General features: G+C 40.1%; 1 protein-coding gene across 1 annotated transcript in view; it reads left to right on the top strand.

Annotated features, from left to right (window-relative positions):
• The first annotated feature begins 3,366 nt into the window (after window positions 1–3,366).
• LOC140695508 (trafficking protein particle complex subunit 9-like) overlaps window positions 3,367–14,258 on the top strand; it is a 33,293-nt gene continuing 22,401 nt past the window's right edge. Inside the window, exons 1-3 of the mRNA XM_072958243.1 lie at window positions 3,367–3,386; window positions 11,696–11,756; window positions 12,287–12,420. Coding sequence (XP_072814344.1) covers window positions 11,702–11,756; window positions 12,287–12,420 — 189 coding nt within the window. The 5' untranslated portion in view covers window positions 3,367–3,386; window positions 11,696–11,701. The remainder of the gene's footprint in view (window positions 3,387–11,695; window positions 11,757–12,286; window positions 12,421–14,258) is intronic.

Below are 14,258 nucleotides of genomic sequence, written 5' to 3'. Positions count from 1 at the left end.
TGGATTCTTTCCTCTTCTAAGATGAGTTTCCATGAGCCTATATCTTCTGTTTATATTCAGGAGTATTAGCAATATCAGATTAAATACTGAATATCCCTCCTTTCCCCCGAATCAAAGTGCAGCATGTGCTACATAAGTTTTATTTATCTGATTCTCGTTACTGATCCTACAGGCAATTTTTGTGTTGAATCTTTCCTGGTAACCTGGAAGGTCATTTTACCCATAGGTGGCACTGTTGCACCTACTTACATTCTTAACTTTCCTGTTTGTAAAAGGAGGCTTAAACAACGTTATTTTATTTTGATTACTTTACTTAATGCTTCAGAATAGCCCAATGTCCATTATGTCTGTCTAACTGGAAAAGTTATTCTGCTTATATCTTAGATTTATTCTGTCATCTCACTGTGAACATTTCAGACTTGCTGTGCAAACAATAGCAAAATCGGGCTTTTCTTCTAGTGTTAGAAACCAGTGAGCCGGGATTTTATAAAACAGCTAGAAGCGGCATCTGGAGGACCTTAAAGGTGAAAAGTGTATTGAGTTCCCTGAGTTTTGACCCCGCCGCTGTGTGTTAATTGGTGGTAGGAGATTTGGTACATATATGAAGGGGTGTAGTTTTTTATATGGTTTGCCTGCACGCGCTGCCACTGAGCCACTTGAGCCTGAGACAGTTCGTTTTGAGTTTTTCCCTCGTCTGTGAGATGGGGACATTCGTATCTGATTTGTAGAATTGTGAGAATTAGAAATTATGTGCAGTGTTTACCACAGTGTGTATGTCAAGAGGGCTCTTAAACTTTAGCTGCTGTTTTGTGTGAAGCCATCATTTGAGAGTCTTTGGCAATTACTAAGAAACAGGAAAATAAGAAGAGATGGTTTTATGATGAAAGATATTTGAGGAGGTTCCATAGTTCCTATACCCATAATTTAGCATCAGCAGAGTCAGAACTGTTACACAGTCGCCCTAAACCAACGTTAAGCCACAGAATTATTTGTTACTTCATATATTTTGGGGTTTAAGGAGATCCAATACTTATACATATGTTGTCTCCAGCAGCCTACTGAGAGATGACACAAAAGAGTATACAGGCAATAAATGTCTTCTTTGTTACTGATGAAGCCACGTTCTCCATGAACTTCAAGGCTGTGGGAAAATGCGTGTCATGATACTGTGTCCCAGAAATACAGACTCACCCTGTCCCATGTAGCTCTGGGCCACAGTGAGCCTTCCCTTGAGAAGACCTGCCCTTTCATGCACAGGGCTTTCCTGACATGGAGCTGAGCATCCCGCGTGCTTCCCAATGGTGACCAACACTGGAGTGAAAGGAAGGGTTTCACATGCCCTGCTTGTCTCCCCGGACTCACACCTCACTCTGTTAGTGTAATGAGTGCTAGCTGTGGGCCAGGGGCCAGGGGTGTGAAGGGAGAAGCACCCTCCATGGCCCAGAGGAGTGGTTAGGAGACATCCACTCCCTCAGTTTAAACAGGTGGTTGGATGGAACATAAGGGTGCTCCCCAAGTGTATGTAAAAGGAGAAATAAGGATTTTATTTGGGACTTAGGCTAGCCAGGAAACAGATAAGATGATTAGAGGGGAGACTTGTAAAACAATTTGTTATTAAGTTGACATTTGTTGAACACCCAAAATGTGCTACATTCTTTTCTGAGCATTTTACAGAAATGAATCCTTCAATCTTCTCAACAAGCGAGTAAGGATGGTTTGATTGTTATCCCAGTTTTACAGTGTGGAAATTGAGGTACACAGAGGGTAATTAAGTTGGCAAAATTACAGAACTAGTAATTGGCAGAGCTGGTATTTAAACCATGGCTGTCTGGTTTTGAGGTTCCCAGAGATGGGCTTTGGGTGTTTAGCATTATCGACATCCCTGAATCTTTATACCTCTGTGCATCAGTTAGCCTAGAAAGGACAGGGAAAGGAGTGTTACACAGGAGCTCATAGTCATTTCTTGGCTGCTGTTCACGGAGAGTGCACCGTGATTGGCGTTAATTGACTTCTGGGCAGTAGATTTGTTCGTATAATAGAAATATAGTCCATTGAATTAATCTAGAAACCCTTCCTGCTCCGTTTCTGTCCATGCTTGCCATGTGACTGCCTGCCCGTGATTGGGCCGTGGAGGAGAAAATGTACTCATGGTTGAACTCTGATATTTCAGTCTGGTTCATAGATTCACGTCTTCTGTTACATTAAAAATTTAAGTTTCTGGTTTTCTTGCATCAGTGTCTCATGAGCTTGGTTAATGTGAAACCAGTCCATGGGAGCCCAGGGATGATGACGGTATAATTTCTGAGCACGTTGAGGCACTTCTACCCGTGCAGACGTGGCTGGAGGATGTCCAGCTTCCTCACTGATTTCCCCCAACAGCATGGTCCTCTCCCACCCCTGGATGTGAGGTTGGGAGCTCTCTGAGTAGGCCAGTCAGAGGCCGAGTCCACCAATCAGAAAATGATGAAGTACCTGGAAGTGGGTTTAATAGAAGACAAGGGCTTCCAGGTTGTCAGATGGGCTGTTCGAGTCCATTTGGTGAAAAGCTGTCCACTGTCTGTGGTTGAGCTACTTCTTTGCTGTTGAAAAGTCTGGAGTAGATGAAGGGATTTTAAAAAGCAGAAAGGAGTGATTTCAGGTGGTACGTCCACACCGGTGAGAAGTGATGAATGACCGCCTTTGTGAGTCATAGACAGTCTTACAAACTTCATAAACCAGCTTTAAAAGCTCTTCCATCTGAGTGCACTTCATATGGGGTCCAGATCATCACTGGTCGCACTGTGAGGGCAAGTAACTGATAATGGCAGAAAGGACACGGAGGCATCAAAAAGGTCTCAGTCACTTTCCCTGTTTAAAGGATGCAGCACAGTGTAATATATTTTAGCTGGTTTTTCACTGAAAAGTTTTTAGTGTTTTCTGGGACTCCCCAGTGCCCCAAGGTTCCATGCAGCTGGGTGTCCCCTCAGTGCAGCTCTGTCAGCGCTTGCCCTGGGCTGACGCGGTGTCACGGGGAGCAGGACAGTCAGCGTCCCCGGCTCCTCTGAGCTCCGTCTCCTCATCCGCAGAGCCGGGTTTCTCATCCGTGTCTACTTAGTAGGGTTGCTGAGAATCACACGTGATGCTTCAGGTGTGACTTTTGGTTGTCTCTGTGATTGGCATATAGTTAATATTTGATAGAAACACTTGTTTTTTTTAGTAAAATTGTAGCACCTAGATTGCAGTGGTTTTTAGTCTGCATTTTTTATAACTTTATTCTTATTTTTAAATATGCACTTATTTTTATTTATTTTTTTTGGAGGTACTGGGGACTGAAGCCAGGACATTGTGCATGCTAATCAGGTGCTCTACAACTGAGTAATACACACCCTCCTTTTCTGCACTTGAAGGTAAATATTGCTATACACAAAATAGCTCTTAAACACCATCATGGGACCTAGTCACTGTATAGACAATTGAACACGTATACTATTTCAATAGGAATAAATGTTTTTGAGACATACATTTCTGAATCTGTTAATGTGCTTAAAAACGATCATAGGTAGTGATAAACACGAATCTTTGATCCAGTACTTCTTAGAGACTGTTTTGCCATCAAGGGAAATTACATTCTACAGAGAAGGCTAATTGGGTCTCTTTGATATTTAGATGGTTTAGCAGATGATGAAGGCTTTCAAAAGCTGACAGTTTTGTATTTTAAAGTAACTACAAAGTTACCTTCTACAAGTTGTAAGTACTAAGCTTGTGAAGTGCCCAGTAATCCAGGGGGTATGTGTCTGTGTCTGTGTCTGTGTCTGTGTGAACGTTGGTGTGTGTGATTTCAGGAAGGTAGAAAGAAATTCCATATAGACTTCTGATACCTTTCTCCTCCATTTCAAGGTGTTGGCATATATTTACACTAATAAATTGATATTCAGTTGTCATTTGGCATATTGGGAATAAGACTTTCTCATACTTGTTTCAGAAGGATTAGGGAGCATGAGCTTAGGAAATGGGAGGAGATAGAGGCAGGGAGGTTCTTTAAACTTTGTGCAGAATTAGAAACAGTAACTTTTCTCTTTTCTTCTAAAGCAAACTGGCACTGAATTGTAACATACTATTACTCAGAATTGCTTTTCTGATCAGATACATGTACCTCAGATTTTTAAATGCAACATGAATGATGAAATGTGTTTTAGCAGTTATTTTTAAAAGTAGTCTCTTTTCAAGTAAAAGGCTATAGCCTGTTCTTTCTTCTAGCGGTACAAGAAATTCTCTTTGTTCTGTTGCAATGATCTATGTGCTTACTTTCTTTTTTTTTTTTTTTCTTTAAGTGCTTTTTTCATTGTGGTTTGAATGAATGTTTAAAATTTCTGGATTTTGATCTTTAGAACATGCTGATTTCTCAGAACTGTTAAAAACCTGATTGTTCACTGCTCCTTGTTTGGTGGGGCACCCTATTGATTTCTGTTGTCTGTTAAAGAGTGAAAATCTTCCTCTAGCCTGCAGATCATTAAGTGAATGGTTTGCAGTGTGCCTTTAAAATTATTTGTATGCATTGAGCATGTTTGTCCAGTGAATTTTAAATTGACTCATTGTAATGACTTTGATTTGATTCTGTGTCTTTTGCTCCTCTCCACAAGAATTTGAATTCTCTGTTGCATTTTGTATACGTGTTCTTAACAGGGGAAGAAATTTTGCATTTTTTACAGAGGTGGGTTTTCCTATCCCCTCTGAATGCCTTCTAAAATTGATACAATAAAAATCAGTTATTGCAGTGCATAATTATTTCATAAATTATTTTTTGGCATAATCAGAAACAATGACCAAGAATGATAATAAAAAATACGAAAACCTTCCTTCCTTTGAAGAATAGAAATCAGGTAGTCAGGCTCCCTCATGCTTTGTGCCTGACACACTTACTCTCATGTCATTGTGTATCATGATTCGGAGATGGTATTGTTTCAGGTTTATAGATTTTTGTTTTAACATTTGTGTTGAATTCTTTCTCCAGGCTGATGTTTCCTGTTGTGTTTGTGGAAAGAGTAGAAGGGAAAAAAATACTTTGTTTTGTTTTCAGGAGGACTGAGTTGATGGGAAAAGAGTTGAGGTTGGGCTGAGGAAAAGAGTGACACTCCCTCTCCTCCTGGTTGAAATTGATAAACAAAGAAATCAATTAAGTATATCGATATTTGACCAAAAGAAGTTAGCGAGCCCAAACTGGCTAGAAATGCACAATGGAAATTACTGAATTCAGCTTCAGAATGAGGTGCTTTACCAAGTAGAAGCAGCTTAGAGCAATCAGAAAATCAGTAATATGATGAGATATAAATGGAATATTATATCTTTTATTGCTGAAACTTTTCTATGTTAAGTTGTGTAGAGCTAAAATTAAGTTTCAATCACCAGGAGTTAAGAGAGTGAGTGGTACTGTAGGATCGTTATTCACGGATGTGCCTAGACCCTGATAGAGTGGCTGAAGATGGCAGGAAAAGACCCACATCCAGGATTTTCATCCTAGGGTGTCCTCCATAATGATTCCATGTGGAAGCAGATGATTGGGTTAACAAATTGTAACACACCCCAGTCGCCTCTGAATTTTAAGAAGAAAAAATATGCTTTGATACTGCTTTACAAGCAAGTTCCTGTGCATCCTCACTCCAGACTCCTTGCCTTAAAAAGCAGAGACAATGCTTTGCTTGTGTAGTTGAGGTTTTAGATAGCACTCTGCTGGTTGTAAAGCAAGGACCGAGACCCTCAGCTATAAACGCTGGGCTTGTGTGTTGTTAGATAATGTATTATCCCCAAAACAAGGACCTGGCTGGTCTGGTGGTCTGCTTTTTAATGAACATATCTAAAAATGTATCTTGTTCCCCTCACCCCATGACTTCCCTAAAGATACACTAATCCTTCGTACTCATTGTGTATTCTACAATCTCTGCCTCATCCTGTCTTTCCCGAATTTCCTCCTTACTATCTCACAACTGTTAACGAAGTTTTCCTTTGATTATACCCTATAAATATGGGAGCATTTGAGAGGCTCATGGAGATGGCTCCCTAATCCCTCTCGATTTCTTGACTTTTTCCACAGAGTCTTGACTAATCATTCCTTGTCAGTAAGACTTCTTCCAGCCAGAACCCACAGTTCCAGGTGAGAAGGATGCAGGCTTTATCTCTCCTACCGGAGGCAGAGACAGAAGAGAATTGAGATATGCTCCCCCGTGATCCCTTCCTGCCCCAGGTCTACTGCAGTTCACCTGCAGCCTTCTGGCCTCTGCTCAGAGGGCCTCTGTCCCAGGACTGACCTCAGCGTTTTCTTCCCTTGTCAATATTTCCTGTGCCTTTCAGAACTTGGTCTCTTCTCTGCAATTCAAACCTGGCAGATGTGATGGTGGTCAGCGTGCTGGTGGGCAGTCCTTTGGGGACCCCCAGGAGCCATGCTGATTCTCCTTAGTCTCTCAATCGGGGTTACAGAACAGTCGAGCACCGAAGGAAGCCCATTCTCGAGATGTCAACAGAGCATTTCATCACTTTCATTTTATTTTTCAATTTTTGGTGGAGAAATTATTTGTAGTGAACTGTTCCAGATATTTGCCGCCTGCTTTCCTCATCACCATTCCTTGTTGTCTCTGGTGCTAGTTTTATAAACCAGGTTTCTTCTCTGCTCATTTCTGGCAGCTGGGCTTGCCGAATCCTTGATCTGTATTTGAAACAGAATGCTTCCTCGTGATGTCAAGGTGATTTTCCTATTTCTGAATATTTCGTGTACACTCAGCAACTGTTTCAAGTGAAATGCTCTTGTCCAATTTCGGTTAACTCACATTTGCTGATCTCCTGCTTTCATGCTGAGGGCAGTTTCTTTTTCCTCTAATAAAAGTTAGCAATTTGCATTTACTATGGAAGATACTGGCCCAAGGTCCTTTTGTTCTGAAGAGTTTTAATACAATTCACCCATTAAAATGTACATCGGTTTTTACTCTATGCCCAGAATTGTGCATCCCATTCAATCTTAGAATATTTTCATCCCCCCAACAGGAAGCCCTGTACGCATAAACAGACATTCCCATCTTCCCCATCCTCCCCCAGCCCCAAGGAGCCACTTTTCTCTCTGTGGATTTGCCTGTGCTGGACATTTCATGTAAATCGAGTCACTTCATATAAGTGGAAACGTCTATTGTGACTGACTTCTTTCACACTGAGTAACGTTTTCAATATTTGCTCATGTTGTGGCCTTAGTCACTATTCTATGCTATGCTATTGCTGAATAACATTCCACTCTATGGCTGGGCCCCACTGTTTACCCATTCATCAGGTGATACGCATTTGGGTTGTTTCTGTTTTTGACTGTGATGAGTAATGTCGCCGTGAACACTCATGTGGTATTATTTATGTGGATATTTGTTTTCAGTTCTCTTACGTGTGTGCCCAGAGAGCAGAATTGCTGGGTAAGTCAGAAACGAAATGTTCAACTCTCTGAGGCCCTGCCAGGCTGTTTTCCAAAGTGGCCACGCTGTGTTACATCCTCACCAGCAAGGGCTGCGTGCTCCGCTTCCTCTGTGTCCTCTTTAGTGCTTGTTACGCTTTTTTTTTTATTATACCCTATTGTAGTGAGTGTGAAGCGGTTTCTCCTAGTGGTTTTGACTTGATTTCCCTTACAGCTAATGCTATTGAACATCATTGCATTGTGCTTTATGGACATTTGTATATTTTCCTTGAAAAATACCTTTTCAGATACTTTATTAACATTTTAATTGAGTTGCCTTTTTATTGTTGAGTTGTAGGGTTTTTTTTTTCTTCATTTTGAGATACAAATTCCTTACCAGATAAGTGATTTGAAAAAATTTTCTCCTCTGTGTTGTTGTTTCACTTTCTGGATGGTGCCCTTTGAAGCAAAGTTTTAAATTTTGATGAACTGCAATTTGTCTCTGTTTTCTTTGTTTCTTGTGCTTTTGGGGTATTATTTAAACTCTGAGGTATTTTATTTAAGCTTTTATATATAAAATAACTTAATTCTTAGGACCGTTATAGGAGATGGGTGCAGTTGTTGTCCCCAGTCTATGGATAGGAGACTGAGATGCAGAAAATTTCACTGAAATATCAGTGTCACATCTACCTAGTGCTGTGGGATTTCAGACCCTCATGTTTGTCCCCAGCATTTGTGATCTTCACCACCATGCTCCACTACTGCCTGGAATCGTTAATGAAAATGACTTTCATTTTTTGATTTCTTGTTAGTTTGTTTTCTCATTGGGGACCTCATCTCCTTATTTTCCTTTCGGATGTCAGTGTAGATTTATTATAGGGCTCATGTAGGCAGAAGCATTGCTATCAGTTAACTTCTTTATTACTCACTCTCCAGTGATGATTGTTGCTAGTTGACCTAACCAAGTCATGCTTAAGTCTTTCCTGCTAATGACACTAAAAACAGTCATGACTTATAGAATGCTCAAAGAAAGTACTTGATTGATTTTATTTTGCTACCCAATCAAACCAATCAAGTAAAAACCCCAGTGTTGACACAGACTATAAGCCCTCCAGAATAGGATCACTGTTTTCCTTCTGTTTCATTTATTTGGTCACAGTGTCTGGATAGTGACTTGCTGTCCAGCAGTTTTGTGAGGATATGGTGCTCGTGAATCATTGTAAGGAAAGAATTTTGACAACAGACTGTGTTGTTCATTTCACAAGGGAAAAGATAATATAGAAATACTGCTCAGATCTATTTTAAAATTAAGCTTGGAATTTTGAGAAGAATTCAAGAAACCATACAAAGCTCTTTTTCACTAATTTTAGATCTATCTTAGACACATATGGTTACATAGCAGAGTAAGTTATCAAGTACATTTGACAATAGGAGTGTAATATTGATTATTTGTTTTAGTTGAAATATTCTACCTGGGATAAAGTAATCAGTGCCCATAAATGAACAAATATGTTTGTATTTCTATGCAATATGGGAGCAGAGTTCATGTTTCTATATAATATGTATGACTGTGTGTTTTAATCTGTCTGTCAGTGTTTTTATAGTTTTTCAGCAATGTTGTAACTTCAGAATTCTTCTAACATATTCACTCCCGATACTACTGCAGTTTGTACTGTGTATCCTATCTTATGCATGGGATTCCACTGTCCCCTCAGTGAGGAATTTTCTCTCCTATTGAGCTAGTAGCAGAGTTAAAGGAACAGTGATTTCAAGGCCTTTGCTCTCCACGTGTTCGCAGTTTCCTGTCAATCACGATTTTCTCTTTCTTGTGTTTTCATTGTGCAATTAGAATTTTTGAAAATAATTATTAATATGTTTCACCTGTCTCCCTAGAAATTTGATGTGTTTGTGCTTTTCAGTTTTCAATTTATGAAAATTGTAAATGCAGACTTGTTTTTAAGTAGTCCTTTTTCACTAGATATTTGTTTACCTCTTTATAGTTAAAATAATTTTCCCCAATGAATGAATCGGTGTGCATGTTTTAAAAGATACATTAGTTTTTATTTTTCTTATTCTAACAGGTATATTCGTTGTACAGAATTTAGAAAATAAGGATAAACACAATAATACCTTAAAAATGGCCTCTAATCTCACTTGTAGATACAGTTGTAATGTTTGAAATTGAGAATTACAAGTCCTCTCACTTTGTTCTACTCTTTCAGGTACGTTTTGGTTACTGAGACCCTCGAATTCCCATATGAATTGTAGCAGAAGCTAGTTAGTTATTGCTGAGGAGCCCGCTGGGATTGTGATCAAGACCACGTTGTATGTGTGCTTCACTCTGGGGAGCACTGCCATCCCAAGAATATTGTCATGTGATCCAGGAATTTGCGTGGTTTGTCTTTCCAGGTATTTAGGTCTTCTTTAATTTATTTCAGCAATGTGTATGGTTTACATAGTATTATTTTACTTTAATTTTTGCCTTTATACTGAGGACAATTGTGCAAGGTACCAAGATTAGAATTGTACTATAGCCCCGCAACTTGCTGCCACCATGGACGCTGTGGTCTCTCTTTGCCCTTTGTAAAATCTCGCACAAAATAGGACCTAAGTAACTCTCTCTTGAAGGAATGATTATATGATTGCTGGATGATGCTTGAGAGTCCTTGTGATGATGTCTTTTTCCCAGACTTTCCCCTCTTCTTAAATATGCCCTTTCTCTTCCTTTCCTCCAGCCTGGGTTTCAGCCTGCCTGTGGCATTGATTTTCCTTGTCTGTGGACTCTTCTTTTCACTAGTTCATGATAATGTTACATGTCGGCTGTGGAAACTTGCTAGATGTCAAGAAAGAGCAAATCCATCGCATGCTAGTATTTTTAGAGTGTGTTATTGAATTATCAATTGAAATTAAATCAGGCTGACCCATTAAGCCATCCCCTGAGCTCTTTTTGCCTTCCTACAGGTGATACTGCTCTCGTTGCTGCATGTGCCCTTCCCCCAGACTTAGTTTTGGAGTTGAGTAAATCACCATCGCTGGAGCCCTCTCTTTAAAAGATGAAGAGAACATTTGCTCCTTCTCCCTGCTTGGGGACTTGGATGAGATGAGGTAACAGATAAAGAATGAAGCCCCACCTCATTCTGACCACTGCTCCTTCCGTTCATTTCTCCAGGGGAAGAGTACAATTCAAAAATATAAAGATTGTGAGCTAATGAAATATACAAGACAACCGATCATTTATTAAATACACTTTCATGCCAGAAACAAATGTATTATACACACAAAAAGCACATAAATTACGGTAGTACTGTGGTTACAAACGTGGGTCGAGTTCGAGTCCTGCTCTGGAGTGACAAGTCCTGTGAAATGGAGAACTTGTAGGTCGGCTTAGCCTCTCCCGGACTTTTTTCTTTCCTGCAGAGACAGGGCTCGCTAGTCATCCCTCCCCCGTAGAGGTGCTGTGGGTTGTAAACGACGCGCGTAGGCAGGCCAAGCACAGCTGCTCGTTCCTCGTAAGTGCAGGATAGCACAGCTTTTGCGGTTACGGCTTTATGATCGCACCGTGTAGACCCTCAGTGCTCCGAAGGGATGTCTTGCGGATTGGAGATGGGATTCTCACTTCTGTAAATACCCAAAGATTGTGTTATTGAGCCTTGCTGATATAAATCTATTCTTTAGAAAGTACATAATGTAGATATATTTTTCAAACATGCATGCTTTTTTTCTTTTATTATTTATACTTCTACCCTCTCATCACGTGGTGTGACTTTTGATGGAATCCAGGAAACAGTCCTAAGCCACCTGCCTCTTCACACTTCTTCGTGATGGTTTTCTTCCTTGACTAGAAGAGGGTTTTGCATAGGAAATTTTGTTTGCTCCCCTTCTCTTGGAGTCTCCCTGTTTGTCTGCCCATCTCTCACCTGTCCATCTGTCCATTTCTCTACCCACTCATTCTTCTGACTTGTTCCAAGAAGCACTTCAGGCAGCTTACAGAAGAACAGATACCAAATAAACAGGTGAGAAAATGGGGCCAAGTTCACAAATTGAGGCTCGGAGTTGAGCCTGTGTGAGAGTTGCAGGCGTGAGACACACGCCTCTGCCTTGTGACTTATAAGATAGACAGCATCAATGTGCCTGAGGTTCCCAGCATACACAGGGAAGCAGGGTTTGTGGGAGATGCTCACTGGCTGTGAAATAAATAAGTGGCTTAGGAGAAGCCCAGCCTTTCCAAATACTAAGACTTAGGAGAATATTTTGAGTGTCTTCCAAAATCTGAGTATTGCATCTTTTCTTTTTCAGAGTTTTATGTATAGTTGGTTAACATTCTATACCTGGAAATTTCTCCAAAACTGCTGCCCACGTGAGTCCCATGACTCGGGAATGGGGTGGTTCTGCTCATTGACGGGTGTTGGCCAGAAACGGAAAATGACAGCCTCAAAGGAGCCTGGGATTAAGCAGTTATGTTTTGTCAGTGCTGTAGATTTCAGAAAATGCTTTTACCGTTTCTCTCCATCTGAGGAAGCAGAGTGCTCTCTTCCCAGCATCAGGAGTTCAGGGTCTCGGGATGGTGGGGGCTGACTGCACTGCCGTAAAGACAGCTGAGCTAGTCACTGCATGTGTGGTGCTTTCACGTAGTGCATTTCATGTTTTTTAAAAGGTTTCAACAGGTAGTTAATTAACTGAGTTAATTAACATTTAATAAATATGAGGCTTTTTTGAAAAGACAGTTATAGGCAGAATATAAGTTGTGAACACTTTAAAAATGGCTTCATTACTGAAATTTCAGTAAGGAAGATTCAGTTTATCTTATTTACGCCTCTCTTTAATAGTAACAAAGAAACAAGACAGAAAAAGCAGAGGATTACTTCTGTTCTTCCTCTCGGCTTGCAGGTGCCCTCACCTCCAGTGGCATCCATCCAGACACCAGCACTGACACTGGCCGTGCTCAGAAATGCCTCAGCCCTGAAGACACAACTGACAAATGGAAGGGAGCCGCGTCCTGTTACAGCGGGTGCTCTCACTTTGTGGGTCCTTATGTAACTGCGTGGTGTTATTCAGGATCGCCCTTTCTACACTGTGTGATGGTGCTGCGGTGTCTCCTAGTTATTTGTTTCTGTAACTACTCATGTATTTTTTCCAATGTGTGGTACTAGACATCTAAAAATGCATTTTTCAGATGAAAAATAATGTGTATTTAATATAAAAGTCTGAAAAAAGAGTCAAAAGGGTCTATCCTGGTCCCTGTATTCAAAGATAATAATTAACACTTTAACATCTATTTTCTGTTCTTTTCATCAGTGTGTATCAGCTCTGTCATAAAAACCAGCGAGCACTGTGTGCCTGTTTACTGTGTGGAGACCTCCATTTTCCATTCGGCTTATTACACATTTTTCTACAACATTCTATCTCCCCTGACATGATTTTTAATGACCAGTATAGCATTCTGTTTTGTGGAGGCATCGTCCATTTTACTTTGTACTTAAGTAAACTTTTAAATTCCAAGTATACTTAATTGAAATTCTGAAAAGAGAACTGTGGTGGTACCGAAAGTCCCCTACTTCCCTTCCCCTTTTTTCCTGAGAGTAAAAGCTGCTGACAATGTGGAGTATATATTTCATAACCTTTATGCCTTTGTCATATATATATACACACATACATACACGTATATGAGAAATCTATGTATATGTGTGTGTATATATGCTTTATTGAAAAATAAGGCCATGCTATATGTTTTCTGTAGCTCGGTTTATTCACTAACGTATATATCATTGACCTCCTCCCACTCCAGACTCACCCGGTCCTTTCAGATAGAGTAAAGGGGTCTCCTGATGTGCAGGTTTGGTCTCTTGTGTAACGACACCTTTCGTGGGAGAGTACTGTGGACAAGGCCTTGGACCACGCCGAAACGCTGCAACTTTAGTGCCCACAGCTCTCCGTGATTTACCGCATCATTGTCTTGATGGTGAACACTTACGTTTTCTCCATTTTCCACTGTCAGAAAGGGTGTTTGACTGGCATCCTTCTTGTACAAACATTCCTGTGATCTTGTATGAGTATTCCTTTAGCTAAGGTTTCTGGAAATTTAGTCCTTGGATGTGACAACTTCATACATCACAGGATGCTTTCAAGTGAATCTTGAAATTCCTTCTCCTGTGGGGAATGAAAAGATGTAGAATAAATTATGTAACCAATTCTCTATCGCTGGATATGATTTCACTTCAACATTTCTTCCCACCATTGTAAACAGTGCTGTGCAAATGTTCTGATGAGTACATCTTTTTGAACTGATTTTTTCTAAATGTAACGATTCCTAAAAGTGGAGTTCAGCCTGTGTGCACACACGTTTTTCAGAGTTTACATATCCATTGACATGTCATCCTCCAAAAGATCGCTCACAGTTTGTTGTCTCAAAGATGGACACTAGCTATAATATCTTTAAAACATATTTGCCAATATGACGAGCAAAATGATTTTCATTATTTTAGTTTGCACTTGATGACCAGTGAGGTTTTGAGCATTTTTCACTCATTAGCCATCTGACTTTTAAAAAGTGAATGATCCCTTTTGTCCTTTGCAAACATTTAAGTGGGGGAGCTTCTTGCTGCTTTGTGACAGCTCAATGTGTATTATGAACATTAACCCCTTGTCTTCATCAACATGTATCAGAGAGCTTTTACTTGTCATTTCTTGCCTTTCATTTTGTTCAGTAGGTTCATTATTGTTGTGGCCCAAAATAATCTTAAGATAGTAAATGTCTTCTTTTTGGGTTTTATTCTTAGAAATGCTTTCTTATAATGGTATAAATTTCTTCTGTAGGTTTTTTTAATCTCTAAGATGGAGATGATAATGGTACTTGTTACAG

The sequence above is a fragment of the Vicugna pacos genome, unplaced genomic scaffold (genome assembly GCF_048564905.1).
Source record: "Vicugna pacos unplaced genomic scaffold, VicPac4 scaffold_272, whole genome shotgun sequence".
NCBI classification, from domain to species: Eukaryota; Metazoa; Chordata; class Mammalia; order Artiodactyla; family Camelidae; genus Vicugna; species Vicugna pacos.
Note: the sequence above shows the minus strand (reverse complement) of the source record. Positions and strands in the feature narration are given on the sequence as shown.